Source organism: Gossypium hirsutum, chromosome D12 (genome assembly GCF_007990345.1).
Source record: "Gossypium hirsutum isolate 1008001.06 chromosome D12, Gossypium_hirsutum_v2.1, whole genome shotgun sequence".
Taxonomy (NCBI): Eukaryota; Viridiplantae; Streptophyta; class Magnoliopsida; order Malvales; family Malvaceae; genus Gossypium; species Gossypium hirsutum.
In genome coordinates, this window is record NC_053448.1 from 62,505,828 (window position 1) to 62,521,230 (window position 15,403).

The following is a 15,403-nucleotide window of genomic DNA, read 5'->3' on the forward strand; positions in this document are numbered from 1 at the left end:
AGTGTATTTTTATTTATTATGTTTGTATCGCGAATCAAATGGAGATTAAATTAGTTCGTAAATGACTGAAAACATACTATTTTTGCACAGAAACAAAATAGGTTAAAATATGCTTAAAATATTTGCATTTTTCCTTATGAGCGAAGCCATTTTTTTGATGGGAGGACAATATTAAATTATATTGTTTTATGAGAGCTAAGCAATTTCACTATTGTATTAAATGTTAATATATATCTTCATGATTTTTAGAATTATTAAATCAAAATTTTATTATTTGTGAAAGGTTAGATTATAATTTTATTATTTATTAACTTAAAAATTTACATATTTTCATGGGTCAAAAGCATGATTTCCCATTATAGGAGGGTTTGGGCTCTGTTTGGCCTTTGCCCTTACCATTCTCTTCTAATGTTTAGAATTTAGTTAACCTATAATTTAATTCTCTATTTTTTTTTTCTAGATTTTAATTTTTAAATTCAATTTTTACCTGTTAAGTTTCATTTGTAAAATTACCACATTATATTTAGAAACTTAAAACTTTTTATGACAATAGAAAACAATTGAATTACCAACTTATTTCTATTTATTTAGACTAAACTATATTCAAAGTCATTAAACTATTGGTACGTTTTCTTTTTACTCATTTAACTTTAAAAAGTTATAAATAGCCACTAAAATTATTAAAAAATATAATTTAATTCATCAAATTATTCGAAAATTTTTATTTTAAGTCATTTAAAGTTCGACTAGTGAGCTTCAAACGACGATTATACGATTAGTACGGTGGATCGGTACCCATTAATGAGTAGAAGAAAATAACTTAGATCCAAATTGATATGATAATCAGTGTCAAAGATTAGAGAATAAAACTGTTTGAATTTTAGTTTGTAAATTCTTAACATTCAAAGTCATTTCATGAAAGAAATTAAACTATAGAAGAGAAAGAGGAGGAGGAAGGGGCAGATCCAAGGGGGCTGGTAAGAGCCCTGTCTCCCCTAAAATAAAAAAATTTTCATTTAGACCCTTTATAATTTATAAAATTTAAATTAGTAATGATAAGTGTACAAGCCCAAATATGCCTGGGCCCAAACCCAATAAAACTTGGGCCAAGCTAAACCCAATTACAGGGCCCAATTGGCCTAAAACAGCAGAAACTCTAGCAACAATTAGCAGCGCCACATGCCCCACGTTCGGCAGCCTCCACACCGTCCCACGTTCAACACTCCGCGCACGCCACACGCTTGTACCTGCAACAACCACGAACTGTAAAGGGTGGAAAAGAAGTTTTCGGGGGGTTTTTCTTTTCGTTATTTTGGCTATTTAAAGTCAAATCGAATCTGTAATAGGGGTTAGCAAATTTTTGTATTGGAAAAACTGGAAAAAAAAAATACAAGACAGAACAAATTTTTTAAGGTGACAGATTTTAGTTCTTTTTTTTCTTTTGTTTTTTTTACTGTTTCTATTGGATTTTGTTTCTCTTTTTATTTCTTAAAACAAAAACAAAAGGGAGAGGAAAAGGAGGGCTTACCGTTGCGAGATTCGTCGGAGAGCGTCCTCATTTCGTCGTCATCTGGTCGGACATGGGAGGGGACTGGAACGGCGGAGGAGAACTGCTGCGGCGCGATTTTGAATGGCAGAGGAGTTTTCTTTTAGGGGTTTGAAATGGGTTTTATTGGCTGCAAATGAAATGAGATTCTATTTATGGGTTATTTATGTTTTTAATCCTTCCATTTTATCCTATCATTTCAAAACCATTTTTTTTTTGTTTTCAAAATTTTCCATGAAATATCGAATCTGTTTTATTTTAGCTCAGTGCTGTGCAGTATTTTTGGGTAATTTTCTCCTTCGGCCCTTCCCCTGTTACGCGTATTTCAAATTACTCCCTTTCTTGTTTTGATTTTCAAATTCAGCTCTCAAATTCTGTTTGTTTTCTTAACTTAATCTTTAATTTGTTTTTTTAGTTATTTATTTATTTATTATATTGTTTATGTTGTTTATTAGTATAATTATTACTATATTATTATTGTACGTATATATGTGCGCATATATATATGTTAATATATATGTATATTCTAAATGTTTTAAATGCATATATGTAGTACGCGTATATTTTATTATCATATCATTTTATTTTTATAGTTTATATATATTTTATATACATTCATATTTTTATGATATTTATATTTTCATGTTTTATAATTCATATGTTTATACATTTTTATAACGTGTACATATATATTTGCATTCCTTTCAAGGCTATTATAAATATTTTCCATGTTTTTATATTTACTAATACATTATACTTATACATTTTTTTAAAATATATTAATATAGTTTATACGTTTTTTTTTCTCTCATATCCATATACATATTTGCTAAAATTGTTTATATATCATACTTATGTATACACATGATTTAAATTAAAATATTTGTTTCATATCGCATTTACATTTTTAACATATTTTTCAAATACATTTTGATTTTGTCAAAACATTAAAATCATTTTTTATTAATTCCAAATAATCGAGAATATTCATTATTTAAAATGTATAAGTATAATCATTTTCTGGAACTTAATTTGTGATGTACGTATTGGGCATGGCATATTGCCTTCTTGAAATGAATATTTTCTTTAAAAAAGCAAAAGTGATATTCAAAATTCGGGGATTTTGAGAAATTCTACCCTAACGTATTGGGTCTCAATTTCTTCGTATGACTTGAATAATTGGCTATCATTTTCAGATTTCAATATTCGAGTTTGACAAAATCTTTTAAATTTTCGACACCAAGACATTAAATAATCAATTTGGTACCGATTTTTGGGCGTTACGATGGTGCTAACCCTTCCTCGTGCGTAACTGACTCCCGAACCTGTTTTCTCAAATTTCGCAGACCAAAGTCATTTTTAGGTGAGCCGATCACACCTCAATCAAGGATCGGTGGAAACTCCAATTTTCGTTTTTAAAGTTGACAACTAAATTTTTATTTTAAAAAAAAATGGTTTCGACAATAAGATTGCACTTTGGCCCCAAAGTGATAAGAATTTGATTTAATCCTCCAAAAATTATAAAAATATAGACTATTAAAATAGAAAAATTGTATTTTTACTATCATAAAAATATATAATTTAATTTCGACCCTCAAAGAATTTTTTTGACTTCTCCCCTAGAAGGAGAGCTTTTAATTGGTGCACATAGTGCGAACAAAAAAAGCCATACAATAATGACTTTAACAATCTATTAACTTAAATGAAAATCTTTGAATAGTTCAATGATCATTTTTGTAAAATTTTAAAGCTAAGTGTAGAATGTAAACTTACTAATAATTTAGCAGAATTGGATGTAGTTTATTTTTTTTATATTGAAAATCTTCATTGTCAACATTTAACTAGGCCAAAATAGCGTTATTTGAGATTTCGGTAGATAAGCCCACCACGCTGGGTCCAAACACCTTGGGCTTTAAATGTGGATTCTCAATTATTCATTTACACTGACACATTGATTTTTTAATTATTCATTTATTTATTTTTATTACATTAGTATTTTAATTTCACGATACATATAATTCCACGACAAGGAAAAAAGAAAAAGACAAAATAAAAGAAAGTTCCAGAAGGAAAAAAAGAAAGAAAGAAAGCAAGGCCAAAAGAAAGTGGGTTCAACTGGTTAGGGCACAGAGCATGATGCATAATAGGACAAAAGAATTAAAGGTAAAGCAAAATGTTATGGACTTATCCTCGTCTACGACTTTTTTTTCTTCTCATCCAATTATGGATGAAAAAGGTGCTACAACTAATTTATTTTTTGTCTACAACCGTCAAATTTTAATAATTTGTTTGTATTTATTTTTACTATATTTATTTTTGGGGTTTATTTTTATGTTTTCAATTTAGTTAATAATTTTTTGTAGTTTTTTTATGAAAAGATTATAAAGAAAAATAAATTTATAAAAAATAAATTTATTTAATGTATAAATGTTAAGAGTTAAATTGTTTTTAGAATGAAAAATAAATTGACATAATTTACAATTATTGAGAGTTGATGTTAGTATTATGTCAAATTTTAAAGTTATTACCACTAGTCAGTTGATGATCAAAAAAGATAAAATTGAATAGTTAGATATTATTTTGTAACTTTTCATGAATGGATAACCAAAATGAAATTTACTAATAATTAGTGACCATTTTGTATTTTTTTATAATTTTGTGACTAAAAAAATAATTAGATAATACTAATATAATTTACCCTTATTCATTTTTAGTATTTTTGGGTTTACCTATATAATATGTTCGTGACTAATTTAAAAGTTATTTGTAATCAATAAATTATATAAATATGTCAACTTTGATATTTTAAATATGTGAATTTTGTAATTGATATTATTATTTGTAATTGTAACTTTTTTAAAAAATAATAAAATAATAAATTTTTTAATTATATTATAAATAACCCAAGACATAAATAATAATATTAATCATACTACGCTAACTCTTGTTTTGAGTAATGAATAAAACTTTCGTTCTTCTGCAAATATAATAATAATAATAAACAAATTTATTTAAGAACATAAATTAACTTAACATGCAATATTAAACTTAATTTTATTTAATAAATAAAACTTCATTTTTTTTCTAAATGTATGAAAAATACATATAGTTATTTTTACTTTTATTTATTTAAATTAAAATATTCCCTTGAAATAATATTCTCTATCTTTACAACGAACTTATAATTTTTTTTCACTAATTTGAGGATATTCAAGTCAGATTTTCTTCGCCTTTAGAACATTTCAATTGAAAAAGATAAAATATCAAATAAATAACATAATATAATATAATAAAGTTTTTTTTCTATAGATAAAAATATAATCCTGTATTTTAAAATTTATATAAAATACGGGAATAAAGTTTGTATGTATCAATTAAATTTCATCACATTATCAAATTTTAAAGACATTAAATTATTAATATACACCTATCAATATTTAACTTACTCTCAAACTTTAATTTTTTTAAAATAAAAAATATAAATAATTAAAATAAAAAAATCAAATAACATAAAAACTTTAAAATTTACACCATTCTTATTATTGAAAATTTAATGCAACATAATTTTTACTTTTAAAAAATATATAACCAATTTTAAATTAAAAAAGAAAAAAATCCACGAAACATAATGATGTGACAAAAATCCACGAAACCAATTTAAATTGGTTGCACAAAAATTTAAAAAATATCAATTTCTAAAAAAATTAAAATTTGCAAAAGAAGAAAAGATGTTTGTTTATAATTTAAAAATTAATTATTTTAAGTAATTTAATTAAAGTTGAATTAAGTTAAAAAAATAGTAGATATAAACAAATATATAATAATACTTTATTATCTTAAAAATTTAATGATATGGCATTATTAATGCCTAAAAACTATATTTTTTTAATTATATATAAATTATTCCCATAAATATATATTTTTAAAAATCTTTCCTAAGAAACTATTCACTTTTTTATCCATATATAAAGAAAACATATTATAATTTATCAATTCACACGTTTAGAGTAAATTCTTTTGTCCATTATAAGTAGCATTTTTTAATATTTATTTAAATAATAAATTATTTATTATTCCTTATTCCTAGCATATGTATATTTGGAAGCTACTCCACTATGCTTTCTTCACTAATATGATCCAATTTTTCCCCTTAATCTGGGTGCTGAACTCTTCTTATTCTTGGTTGTTGAAGGTGAAAGAAACTCAGGGTCTATTGGTTACGGTGTTAAACCTTTTTTTTTGTGGATTTATTTGTATGAGGGAAAAAGGTTGTTTTCTTTCAACTGGATCATCTGGGCCCTTTTGATATTTGACAAACTTCACTGGGTATTGCTTCAAAATTATAGTTTTTTCGCCTTTTGGATTTGACGGGTTCATTTTTTTGGGTAATAAAAAAGGGGTTGTTTACTTTAATCATTTTTTTAAGATTATTTTGAACTGAGATTTTCATGCTTGGTCCAAGACAATGGAGATGTTTATGGTCAGAATTTTATTTCGTTAGCATTGGAAGCTATAGCCAATATGAAGAACATTCTCAAGAAGCTGCATGTATCTAATCAATCTGAAGATATTGAAGGGTCGTCTTCATCAAGAAGCAACAAGAAGTCCAGTGATGATGTATCATCGTCTCATCATAGCCCTGAGAATAATAATAATAATAGTAATAATAACAAATCATTATCTGCTCTTTCTAGTTGGTTGAACTCAGTAGCTAATAGGAAAAGTCCAAGTCCACCATCTTCTTCAAATTTGAAGAAAAGGGAAACTATGGAACCTGGTGATTCAGTTAGTACTAGTGGTTCAAAGGCTGCTTTGGATACAGGAAAGGGCAATTCAGGGTCTAGCAACACTAGGGATCCTGATGTAGAGGAGGAGTATTATCAGATACAATTGGCTATGGAGTTGAGTGCTAGGGAGGATCCTGAAGCTGCTCAGATTGAGGCTGTTAAGCAAATTAGTCTAAGCTCTTGTGGTCCTGAGAATACTCCAGCTGAAGTTGTTGCATATAGATATTGGGTATGTTTCCATTTAGCTTTTTGTTTCTTCTTTGGAAGCTTTTAGTTTAATGGTCTTGGTTGAGTTTTAGCAATTTATCTTCACTATGTACCATAGGTAGAGCTTTAGTCAGCTGCTTTGCAGGAAAAACACATACACAAACATTGCATGAATGGGGTCAATTTGTTTTGTTTTGTACATATAGAAGGGGAAAGGCTTTCAAAACCAAATCCAGTAAAGCTCTGATAAGGGGTCTGTCTTGCCCTTGTGGTTGTTGTGATCCTTTCCAATTGTCATTCTATCTTTATTTTATAAAAGCATCTAAACATGAACGTTAGTATCATTCTCAGTTTTTTTTCTTATGATGCATAAATACAGAAATTCAAGTCATTATAACTACACGCTAACTTTTTTTATATTATTTTAGTAATAATTAAGGATTCTACAAATTTATATGAAATGCAAATAGTAAAGGTAAAAGGTTCTACAAAGTTTGTGTTGTATTTGTTAAATAATAGTATTATACTAAATATAAGATAGAGTCATCTCAGATTGTGTTGTTTCGAGTTTGAGTCATGGGTTTGGTTGGTTTTGGGGGATCAAGTCAGGTTTTTAGGCTCTAGGTTCAAGCATATATGCAAAATGAAATGCTAAAACTTATCAGATTCTCATACATTTAGGCATGCCTCACTCGCCCCAGCTAAAAAGAAAATCTTATGCCTAACATTGCTAATATGTCTATATGGTCCTTTAAACATCTGTTTCTCACGGTTTCCTTCCCTTTGCTTAGTTACTTTCTGGCATTTATTTGCCATATGTTTATCCCTTGCTAACCAGCTCATATCGTAGATTTGTCCATGCTTTGCAGAGTTATAATTCTCTTAATTATGATGACAAGATCCTGGATGGCTTTTATGACCTGTATGGAATTCTAACTGGATCTGCTTCGGAAGGAATGCCTTCACTCCTTGATTTGCAAGGGACATTGGTGGCAGACAATGTCTCTTGGGAAGCAGTTTTGGTCAATAGAGATTCTGATGCAAATTTGTTGAAACTTGAACGAAAAGCACTAGAGATGACTGCAAAGTTAAAGTCAGAATCTTTGGCTTTTGTAAGCAGCAATCTAGTGCAAAAGCTTGCAGTTTTAGTTTCTGAATATATGGGTGGACCAGTTGTGGATCCTGACTGTATGTCACGAGCCTGGCGAAGTCTTAGTTACAGTCTAAAATCTACCCTTGACTGCATGGTTTTGCCACTTGGTTCTTTAACAATCGGTTTGGCTCGTCATCGTGCATTGTTATTCAAGGTACTTGCTCAGTCTTTTCTTTTTTATTTTTTAAATTTAGTTATTTATGGATTGATGACTGGATTTCTCAAGATTTGTAGGAATGGTTTAAAGGGAAAGGTTCCATACAGCCAATCGGATGTTGTTGGAATAAAGAATTAGTTCATTAAAGTTTATAGTTTACTTGATGTTTCAAGTACAACTAAATTTGGTTTTCTGTTATTAGGAGTTTGGGACTGCTTGTAGTCGTGTTAGATTTAGCTCATTTGAGCAATTTGTGTATTTCTCTTGTAATGATTCACAAAGATTCTGTCTTATGTTAATGTTAATATGCTAAGATATCTCAGCCACATCACCAAAATATTACAAGTTTTACTTGTTCAATATCTTGTGCCATTGAGTAGGTGTTAGGAGTGAAGAAAAGTTGCAAGAAAGTCCAGGAGGAAAAAAAATGTTACTTTGAAGAAGGTCGTATTCTTACTTATTTCTTAATTCTTAATAAATGCAAGCAATATTGAGAAACAACAACTGCAAAAGGAAAAAAAATAAAAAAGGGAATGAAGCCTTTCCAACAATGTGAGGTTGGCTATTTTGAGTTTTCACTACTGCACTATACCAAAGACCGACAGCAATTAATGAACCCTCTATTATTCTTTCTAATTTCTATGTACTTGAAATATTTGTGGTTTCTACGACGATTTTTGTCTCTCATTATTTTTTAAATTTATTTTAGGTCATTTACAATGATGTTTATCTTTCACTTGTACCCTGGGGCATTTTTCTTGACTCTTGCCTTTAGTTATAGGGAGAACATTTTTTAGCAGTTAGATTTTTATGGTTTGAATGCGATGATCTTCAATAATGGTTGTTTATCTTTTTGTGGCTTGCAAAGGTTTTGGCTGATAGTGTTGGCATTCCTTGCCGGTTGGTGAAAGGGCAACAATATACAGGTTCTGATGATGTGGCAATGAACTTTGTAAAGATTGATGATGGAAGGTGATTTCTATTATGCTTTATATGTTTACCTATTCCCTAAAATTTGAGACTAGTCACCTGAATTAGTGAAGTTATGTTTTCTTGGAGGTAGAATATATTTGTCATTTTTTAAGTAGGGTAACAGTTGACTATTTTGTTTGATTTAATGTGTTACTTTTGCTGAATTTTATAGCTACCTTCTATAGAAACCTCAGCAATTTTCAACTAACAGTTGACATAGGTTGCAAAAGCTTAATTATTCATCAAAAGTGGTTGGTGTGATTTTCAGGGAATACATTGTTGACCTAATGGCAGATCCTGGCACACTTATTCCTTCTGATACAGATGGATCTCATGTGGAATACGATGATTCTTTCTTTTCCTCTGGCCCTTTGTCTCGAGACATTGATTCAACCCATATGGCCTCTTCTACCAGTGGGGTTGGCAGTTCACTTGAAGATGGAAAAGGAGATTTTAGTGCTTGTTTAAACTTGTCTGGAGCAACTAGTAGTGGGGAGCAATTGAAGGAATCTACGGGTGATTTTAAAACCCCTTCTAGCATGGAGAAGGAACCTGTGCGAGAGCTTCCAAACAGACCTAATTATCCTTATGTGCGTGCAAGATCTCCTTCCTGGACAGAAGGTATTAGCTCCCCTTCTGTACGTAGGATGCAGGTGAAAGATGTCTCACAGTATGTGATTGATGTTGCCAAGGAGAATCCGCAGTTAGCTCAAAAACTTCATGATGTGTTACTTGAGAGTGGTGTTGTTGTTCCTCCTAACTTATTTACTGGGGTTTATTCTGAACAGTTAGATACATCAAATATTGAAGTGAGGTTGCCAGTTGAAATTAAGGATGAAAATGGAAAGGGCACTGGACCTTGCAATAGTAAGAACCAAAATGATTTTAGACCTTCCCATTGCTTGCCTCCTCTACCCCATCAGAAAGTACATGCCAAAGCAAGCTCTCCTTATGACCAACCTGAACATCTTAAATCTGTGGAAGGCCTAAGGGTCACTTGTCCAGTTGATACAAGGGAAGTCATTAGACCACCTGTGTTGTCACAATCTGAAGCGGCTTCTATTCAGTATGCCACAAGTGTCCCAGTTGCTGCAGCTGCAGCTGCTGCTGCTGTTGCATCTTCAATGGTAGTTACTGCAAAAAGATTGGACACAGATTCAAATGTTGAACTTCCTGTAGCAGCTGCTGCAATGGCAGCTACTAGCACAGCTGTGATGAAGCAGACTGATTGTAATGATAGAGATGCTAACTTGGCTGGCTGTGAGCATATTAGTAAAAGGGGGCAAGATGCCTGGAGGGTAAATTCTGAAGGCGAGAGAATGTCAGATAAATCAGCTGGTAATGATAGTTCAAAGTCTGATAATGCTCTTGATGATGTTGCGGAATGTGAGATACCTTGGGAGGAAATCACCTTGGGTGAACGAATTGGACTTGGTATCAACCTATTCTTTAGCTACAAATTCCATGCTTTGTCTTGTGTAGATGTGATTAATTTCATTATTTTGGTGAATCCTTTCTGTCGCAGGATCATATGGTGAGGTTTATCGTGGAGAATGGCATGGGACTGTGAGTTTTTTTGTTCTTAGTCTTTTATGTCCAATGTCCTCTTTGCTAGTTACCATATTGATTTTAGACTTGATGTTTTAAAACACTACTAGAAATCACTAATTTTCAAATAAACTTCATCTCCTGTTTCTTTTTCATTTATATAGACAGACTAGTCTTACTAAGTCTTGCAGAATGTTCCTTTTTATTCTTGGGGACTGGATAATTATGCCATATTTATTAACTATAAATTCTTTCATGCACACAGAATAACTTTACTACAATGTCAATTTGGTTGTCAATCAATGTCGTAACATGATTTTTCACTTTCCCACTTTTTGAGTAGAAATGATTTGTTGTCTAGGTCTTTGATGGGGTAAACTTTGCCATATTATGTTGCTTCTCTTTGAAGGAGAACATTTGACCATCTTCTCATACTTCGATTTCATAGGAAGTTGCTGTAAAGAAGTTCCTGGATCAAGATATCTCTGGGGAACCACTTGAAGAATACAAAAGTGAGGTACAAGCTTTTCCTTTCTCACCTACTGCTATTTTATATATGCACTACCTTATGCCAAAGCCTAAATAGATGTGTTGTTCATGTCAATGGAGATGTTTTAACCTTGAGTTACAGATTACCATATAATTAACTATGAAGCATCTTACAGACCTAAAACTGAGTCATTTTTATCCCACTTTATGTCCATCTATACTTTTCTAGTGGTTGTTATTGTTATGGATAGAGCTTTCCAAGGGCCAGGCACTGCATGCTTCTCATCTATACTTTAAGTCTGCATGGTAAATAATCTGCAGCTTGGACCCAATAAGTAGTTATAAAATTGTACTCTGCATAACAGAATAAATGTATTATATATATATTTATCAATTTCCTTTAGGAGAACGAGCAAAAACTAGGCTTCATGAATGGTCCTGGTTTTAAAAGATTAATTTCAACACCAGAATGGTTGAACCCTTAGAATTCTATTGAGAAAGTAAAGCATTTCTTTTTCCATTTATACGAGTCCATGTCAGTGGTCTGTTTGGACTTCATTAATAGTCTTTCCTTTGGGAGTGGTTTCATTTGGCACAATCACAGTTCTTTGCAGGAAGTGTTTTCCCTAAATCACATTGCAGTTTCTCCATTACCCCCTCCATTTATTGTCCAAATTACTTTCCTTCTAAAGTAGAATTTTTAAATACTAATTTTGTAGGTCCTCCTCATGAAAAAACTCAGACATCCCAATGTTGTTCTCTTCATGGGAGCTGTAACTCGTCCTCCAAACCTTTCAATTGTAACAGAATTTCTTCATAGGTAAGTTGTCCCTCCGAATTTTCATAATTTTCTTGAAACTTTATCTGTTGATAGAATGACCCTTAGTTTCAATGTCTAGAGATCAAACTCTGGAATCTCAAATGAAATACTTTTGATGGATTCTTCTGATGACTTCCTAATACATCAGTACAATTAGTTTTTGTCTGAGCAGCATAGTTCATAAATCCACATAATTTTGTCATATTTCGGTATTTTATTTTATTCAGCAAATGAATTGGGCGTAAAAGAATAAAGAGGGCTGAAAGCTAAATATACTATGACCAAGGGTGTGGCATATATACAAAGACACTTTGGAAGAGTTACTGAACTTGTGCACTAATGGATAAATTGCTGCTCAAGTCATAGTTCTGGATTCTGAATTTGTCCATCTTGGCATTCTGGCTCTTTTATTCTGATTCCCTTGGTTTTGGACTCTTTTATGTATTCTTTCTGATTCCTTGTTGCTAATGTGCTTAACAATTCATTTTGTTGTATCTTCCCTCTAAAGTATTTTGCATCTTGCATTTTGCAGAGGTAGTTTGTATAGGTTAATTCACCGACCAAACAATCAATTGGATGAGCGGAGGCGTTTGAGGATGGCTCTTGATACTGTATGGTCCTATCATTTTATTATTAATAGTACTAGCATTCATCACACTCATTTTGTGATTGAAAGAAATGTTTCCAAATGCAAAAATTTAATATTTTAAAAGAAATATATCGTTAAAAAATTTTAAAAATTGAAAGATATTAAAAAGGGAGAGTAGTTCTTTTAATGAGTAGATGTTTAAAAAAAAACTAATTAGTGTTTTCAATGTGTAGTGTTTTGTAAAATTAAAAGAATTAAAACCCCTACATTTTTATTGTTTTAATTTTATTTTTGCTTTTCTGTAATTTATTTAATAGAGTTTATGTTAGTTGACTCATGATATCAAACTTAGTATGCCCTTTTATAATTACCATAGTATGGCACATGAATATACTCTTAAATAATAATTATATGCTAAATCCACATAGAGTTTATTGCTTTTGACAGTAATGAAAAATTAAAACCTCCATTTTCATCAATCATAAGTTTTACCAACATTTGTGCCTTTATATGTTGTAGAATATTATTGTTTGACATTGGAGATGGGGGATTTTTGCTTTTCTGTAATTTATTTAATAGAGTTTATGTTAGTTGACTCATGATATCAAACTTAGTATGCCCTTTTATAATTACCATAGTATGGCACATGAATATACTCTTAAATAATAATTATATGCTAAATCCACATAGAGTTTATTGCTTTTGACAGTAATGAAAAATTAAAACCTCCATTTTCATCAATCATAAGTTTTACCAACATTTGTGCCTTTATATGTTGTAGAATATTATTGTTTGACATTGGAGATGGGGGATTTGAACCCAGCTCTTTGAGCAGGGGGAAACATGCACCAATCTTTAAAACCAAATGCTCGGGCGCCGAACAATTATGTTATTCTTGCGATATATTTAATTTGGTATGCTTAAAGTTCACTCGATGCTTTGTTACTCATTTTTTTCCTTTAAATTCTTGGAACTTTCAGGCTCGGGGAATGAATTACTTGCACAATTGCACTCCAATGATAGTACACCGGGATTTGAAGTCCCCGAATCTTTTAGTAGACAGAAATTGGGTTGTAAAGGTTGCCATTTTATCTTCTTTATTATTGCTGATCCTATTAGGAATTTCTTTTATAAACAACTCATCCTAGCATGATTTTTGTTTAGGTCTGTGATTTTGGTTTATCACGGATGAAGCACAGCACATATCTATCATCAATGTCAACTGCAGGAACGGTAATGCCAAACAGCTTATATTTTGTTCATATACATAGATTATGTTGAAGGTCACCTTACCAGTGCCAACATGACTTGATGCTGGTACTGGTACCATATATGGCTATAGATCTAAGTCATGAAAATTTCTACTCTTGCACCCTCATTTCTGTTTCCTTTTTCCTTTTATACGCTTGAAATTTTGCTGTAGACCGGATAATATGTAAAAAGATTTATGGGGTAGGGGGAACCTCTTCTTAAGAGTCCACATTTTGGGATTCTCAGGTAGCTACATTTCCAACTTGCATGTAGTGTTCTACAAACCTTGCTATATAGCTTGATAAACATAATTGGATGTAAAAATGAATAAATAGCATAAATTTATGATGTTAAAAGTTAAAACCACATATCTAGATGAATTACATGCCTTTAGAAATCCTGTGGAATGATCAGTGTTTGAGGTTGATCTCTTCTGCTATGGCATAAACTTTTTCTCTAGGGATATAAGGGTACATATACAACAGACTCATACATGTAGCCAAAAAGGAATAATTTCCGTTTATGGATAATCCTAAAGGATATCCCAGTGGAAGTTGCAACTGCATAGTATGGCTTGCCAATGCTCTTTTAATTGTACCATATGAGATGTGCCTTTGAATTTAAATCAAGTCCATGTATTGCTTTTTCTCCAGGCTGAGTGGATGGCTCCGGAAGTACTACGAAATGAACCTTCCGATGAGAAGTAGGCTTTTCCCCTTCCCCCTCGGTTATTTCGGGTTACTTCTTTTTATTTTAATTATCATCCTAGAATCATTTTAATGATCATAATTCATAAAAATATGGTCAATATGCAGGTGTGATGTTTATAGCTTTGGAGTTATCTTATGGGAGCTCTCTACCCTGCAACAACCATGGAAAGGAATGAACCCGATGCAAGTTGTTGGTGCTGTAGGATTTCAGCATCGTCGTCTCGATATTCCAGATGACATTGATCCTGCCATTGCAGAAATTATTAGAAAGTGCTGGCACACGTGAGTATATTTTTCGGTGGTCCTAGTACATAATGCGTGTAGCATAATCTAGTTTCCTGTCATTTAAATCTATAGGACGTAGTTGCAGATGCATTTTTTATTGGTTGATAGGCAGAACTGATCCCCGTTGTTTAAAATTGTAGAGACCCAAAATCGAGGCCGACATTTGCAGAAATTATGGCTGCTTTGAAGCCATTGCTAAAGCCTATAACAAATGCACAAGTACCTAGATCAACTATATCTTTGAGTAAGAGCCATGAGAGAAGTGAGCCATGACAGTGTTGTTGAAGTCGGTGTATGTATTCTGGTTTTTTCGATTTGCTGATAGTTCGGATGAGATATGATTGAAGATTGCACAACGTAATACTCCCATTTGGGAATGATGTGATTCTTTTTGCCCATTTTCCTTCATGCTTTTTTTGTGTTTACCCTTTTTTTGGGGGGTCAGTGATGCATTGTGCATCTGTTTGTAAAAAGAATGTTGTAATTAATGTTTTGCCAAATGATATGTGAACTGAAGAAATCATGTATACTTAATCATTTTTAGGCTGTGGACAGTGATGGTAAGCAAGGGTGTAAATGTATATATGCACACATACATCTATATCAAAATGAGTGACTTAAATTCTACTTTTACTGAAAAGTTAGTGTGGATTTAATTCTTGTACTTTAATTTGGTTGATTTTAATTATTGTATTTTTCGAATTTATCAATTTTAATTTATGTACATTTCAATCATGATTTGAATGTCAGTTTTTAAAATCCATTTGTTTAAATTTTCTTATTAATCTTTAGTTATGTGTAAAGTTATAAATGTAGTTCATGTTTTTCAATTTGATCATTTTTAATATGAAGATTTCGAATTTTGAAATTTTAGTTTTGATAGGAAAAT

At 31.2% G+C, this 15,403-nt stretch overlaps 1 protein-coding gene and 1 long non-coding RNA gene across 2 annotated transcripts; one reads left to right on the top strand and one right to left on the bottom strand.

Moving 5' to 3' along the window:
* Window positions 1-1,028: 1,028 nt before the first annotated feature.
* LOC121224443 (uncharacterized) lies at window positions 1,029-1,979 on the bottom strand. The gene is made up of 2 exons (XR_005922015.1): window positions 1,529-1,979; window positions 1,029-1,247 (listed from the first exon to the last, which is right to left on the bottom strand). It is a non-coding gene; the product is annotated as an uncharacterized lncRNA (long non-coding RNA).
* A 3,629-nt stretch (window positions 1,980-5,608) lies between these two features.
* LOC107941467 (probable serine/threonine-protein kinase SIS8) lies at window positions 5,609-15,154 on the top strand. The gene is made up of 13 exons (XM_016875030.2): window positions 5,609-6,562; window positions 7,410-7,847; window positions 8,719-8,822; window positions 9,091-10,256; window positions 10,348-10,388; window positions 10,819-10,887; window positions 11,579-11,679; window positions 12,212-12,290; window positions 13,249-13,347; window positions 13,433-13,501; window positions 14,173-14,222; window positions 14,335-14,511; window positions 14,655-15,154. Exons 1-13 carry the CDS (start codon window positions 6,068-6,070, stop codon window positions 14,785-14,787), a joined length of 3,021 nt encoding a protein of 1,006 aa, XP_016730519.1. The 5' UTR covers window positions 5,609-6,067; the 3' UTR covers window positions 14,788-15,154.
* The last annotated feature ends 249 nt before the right edge of the window (window positions 15,155-15,403 follow it).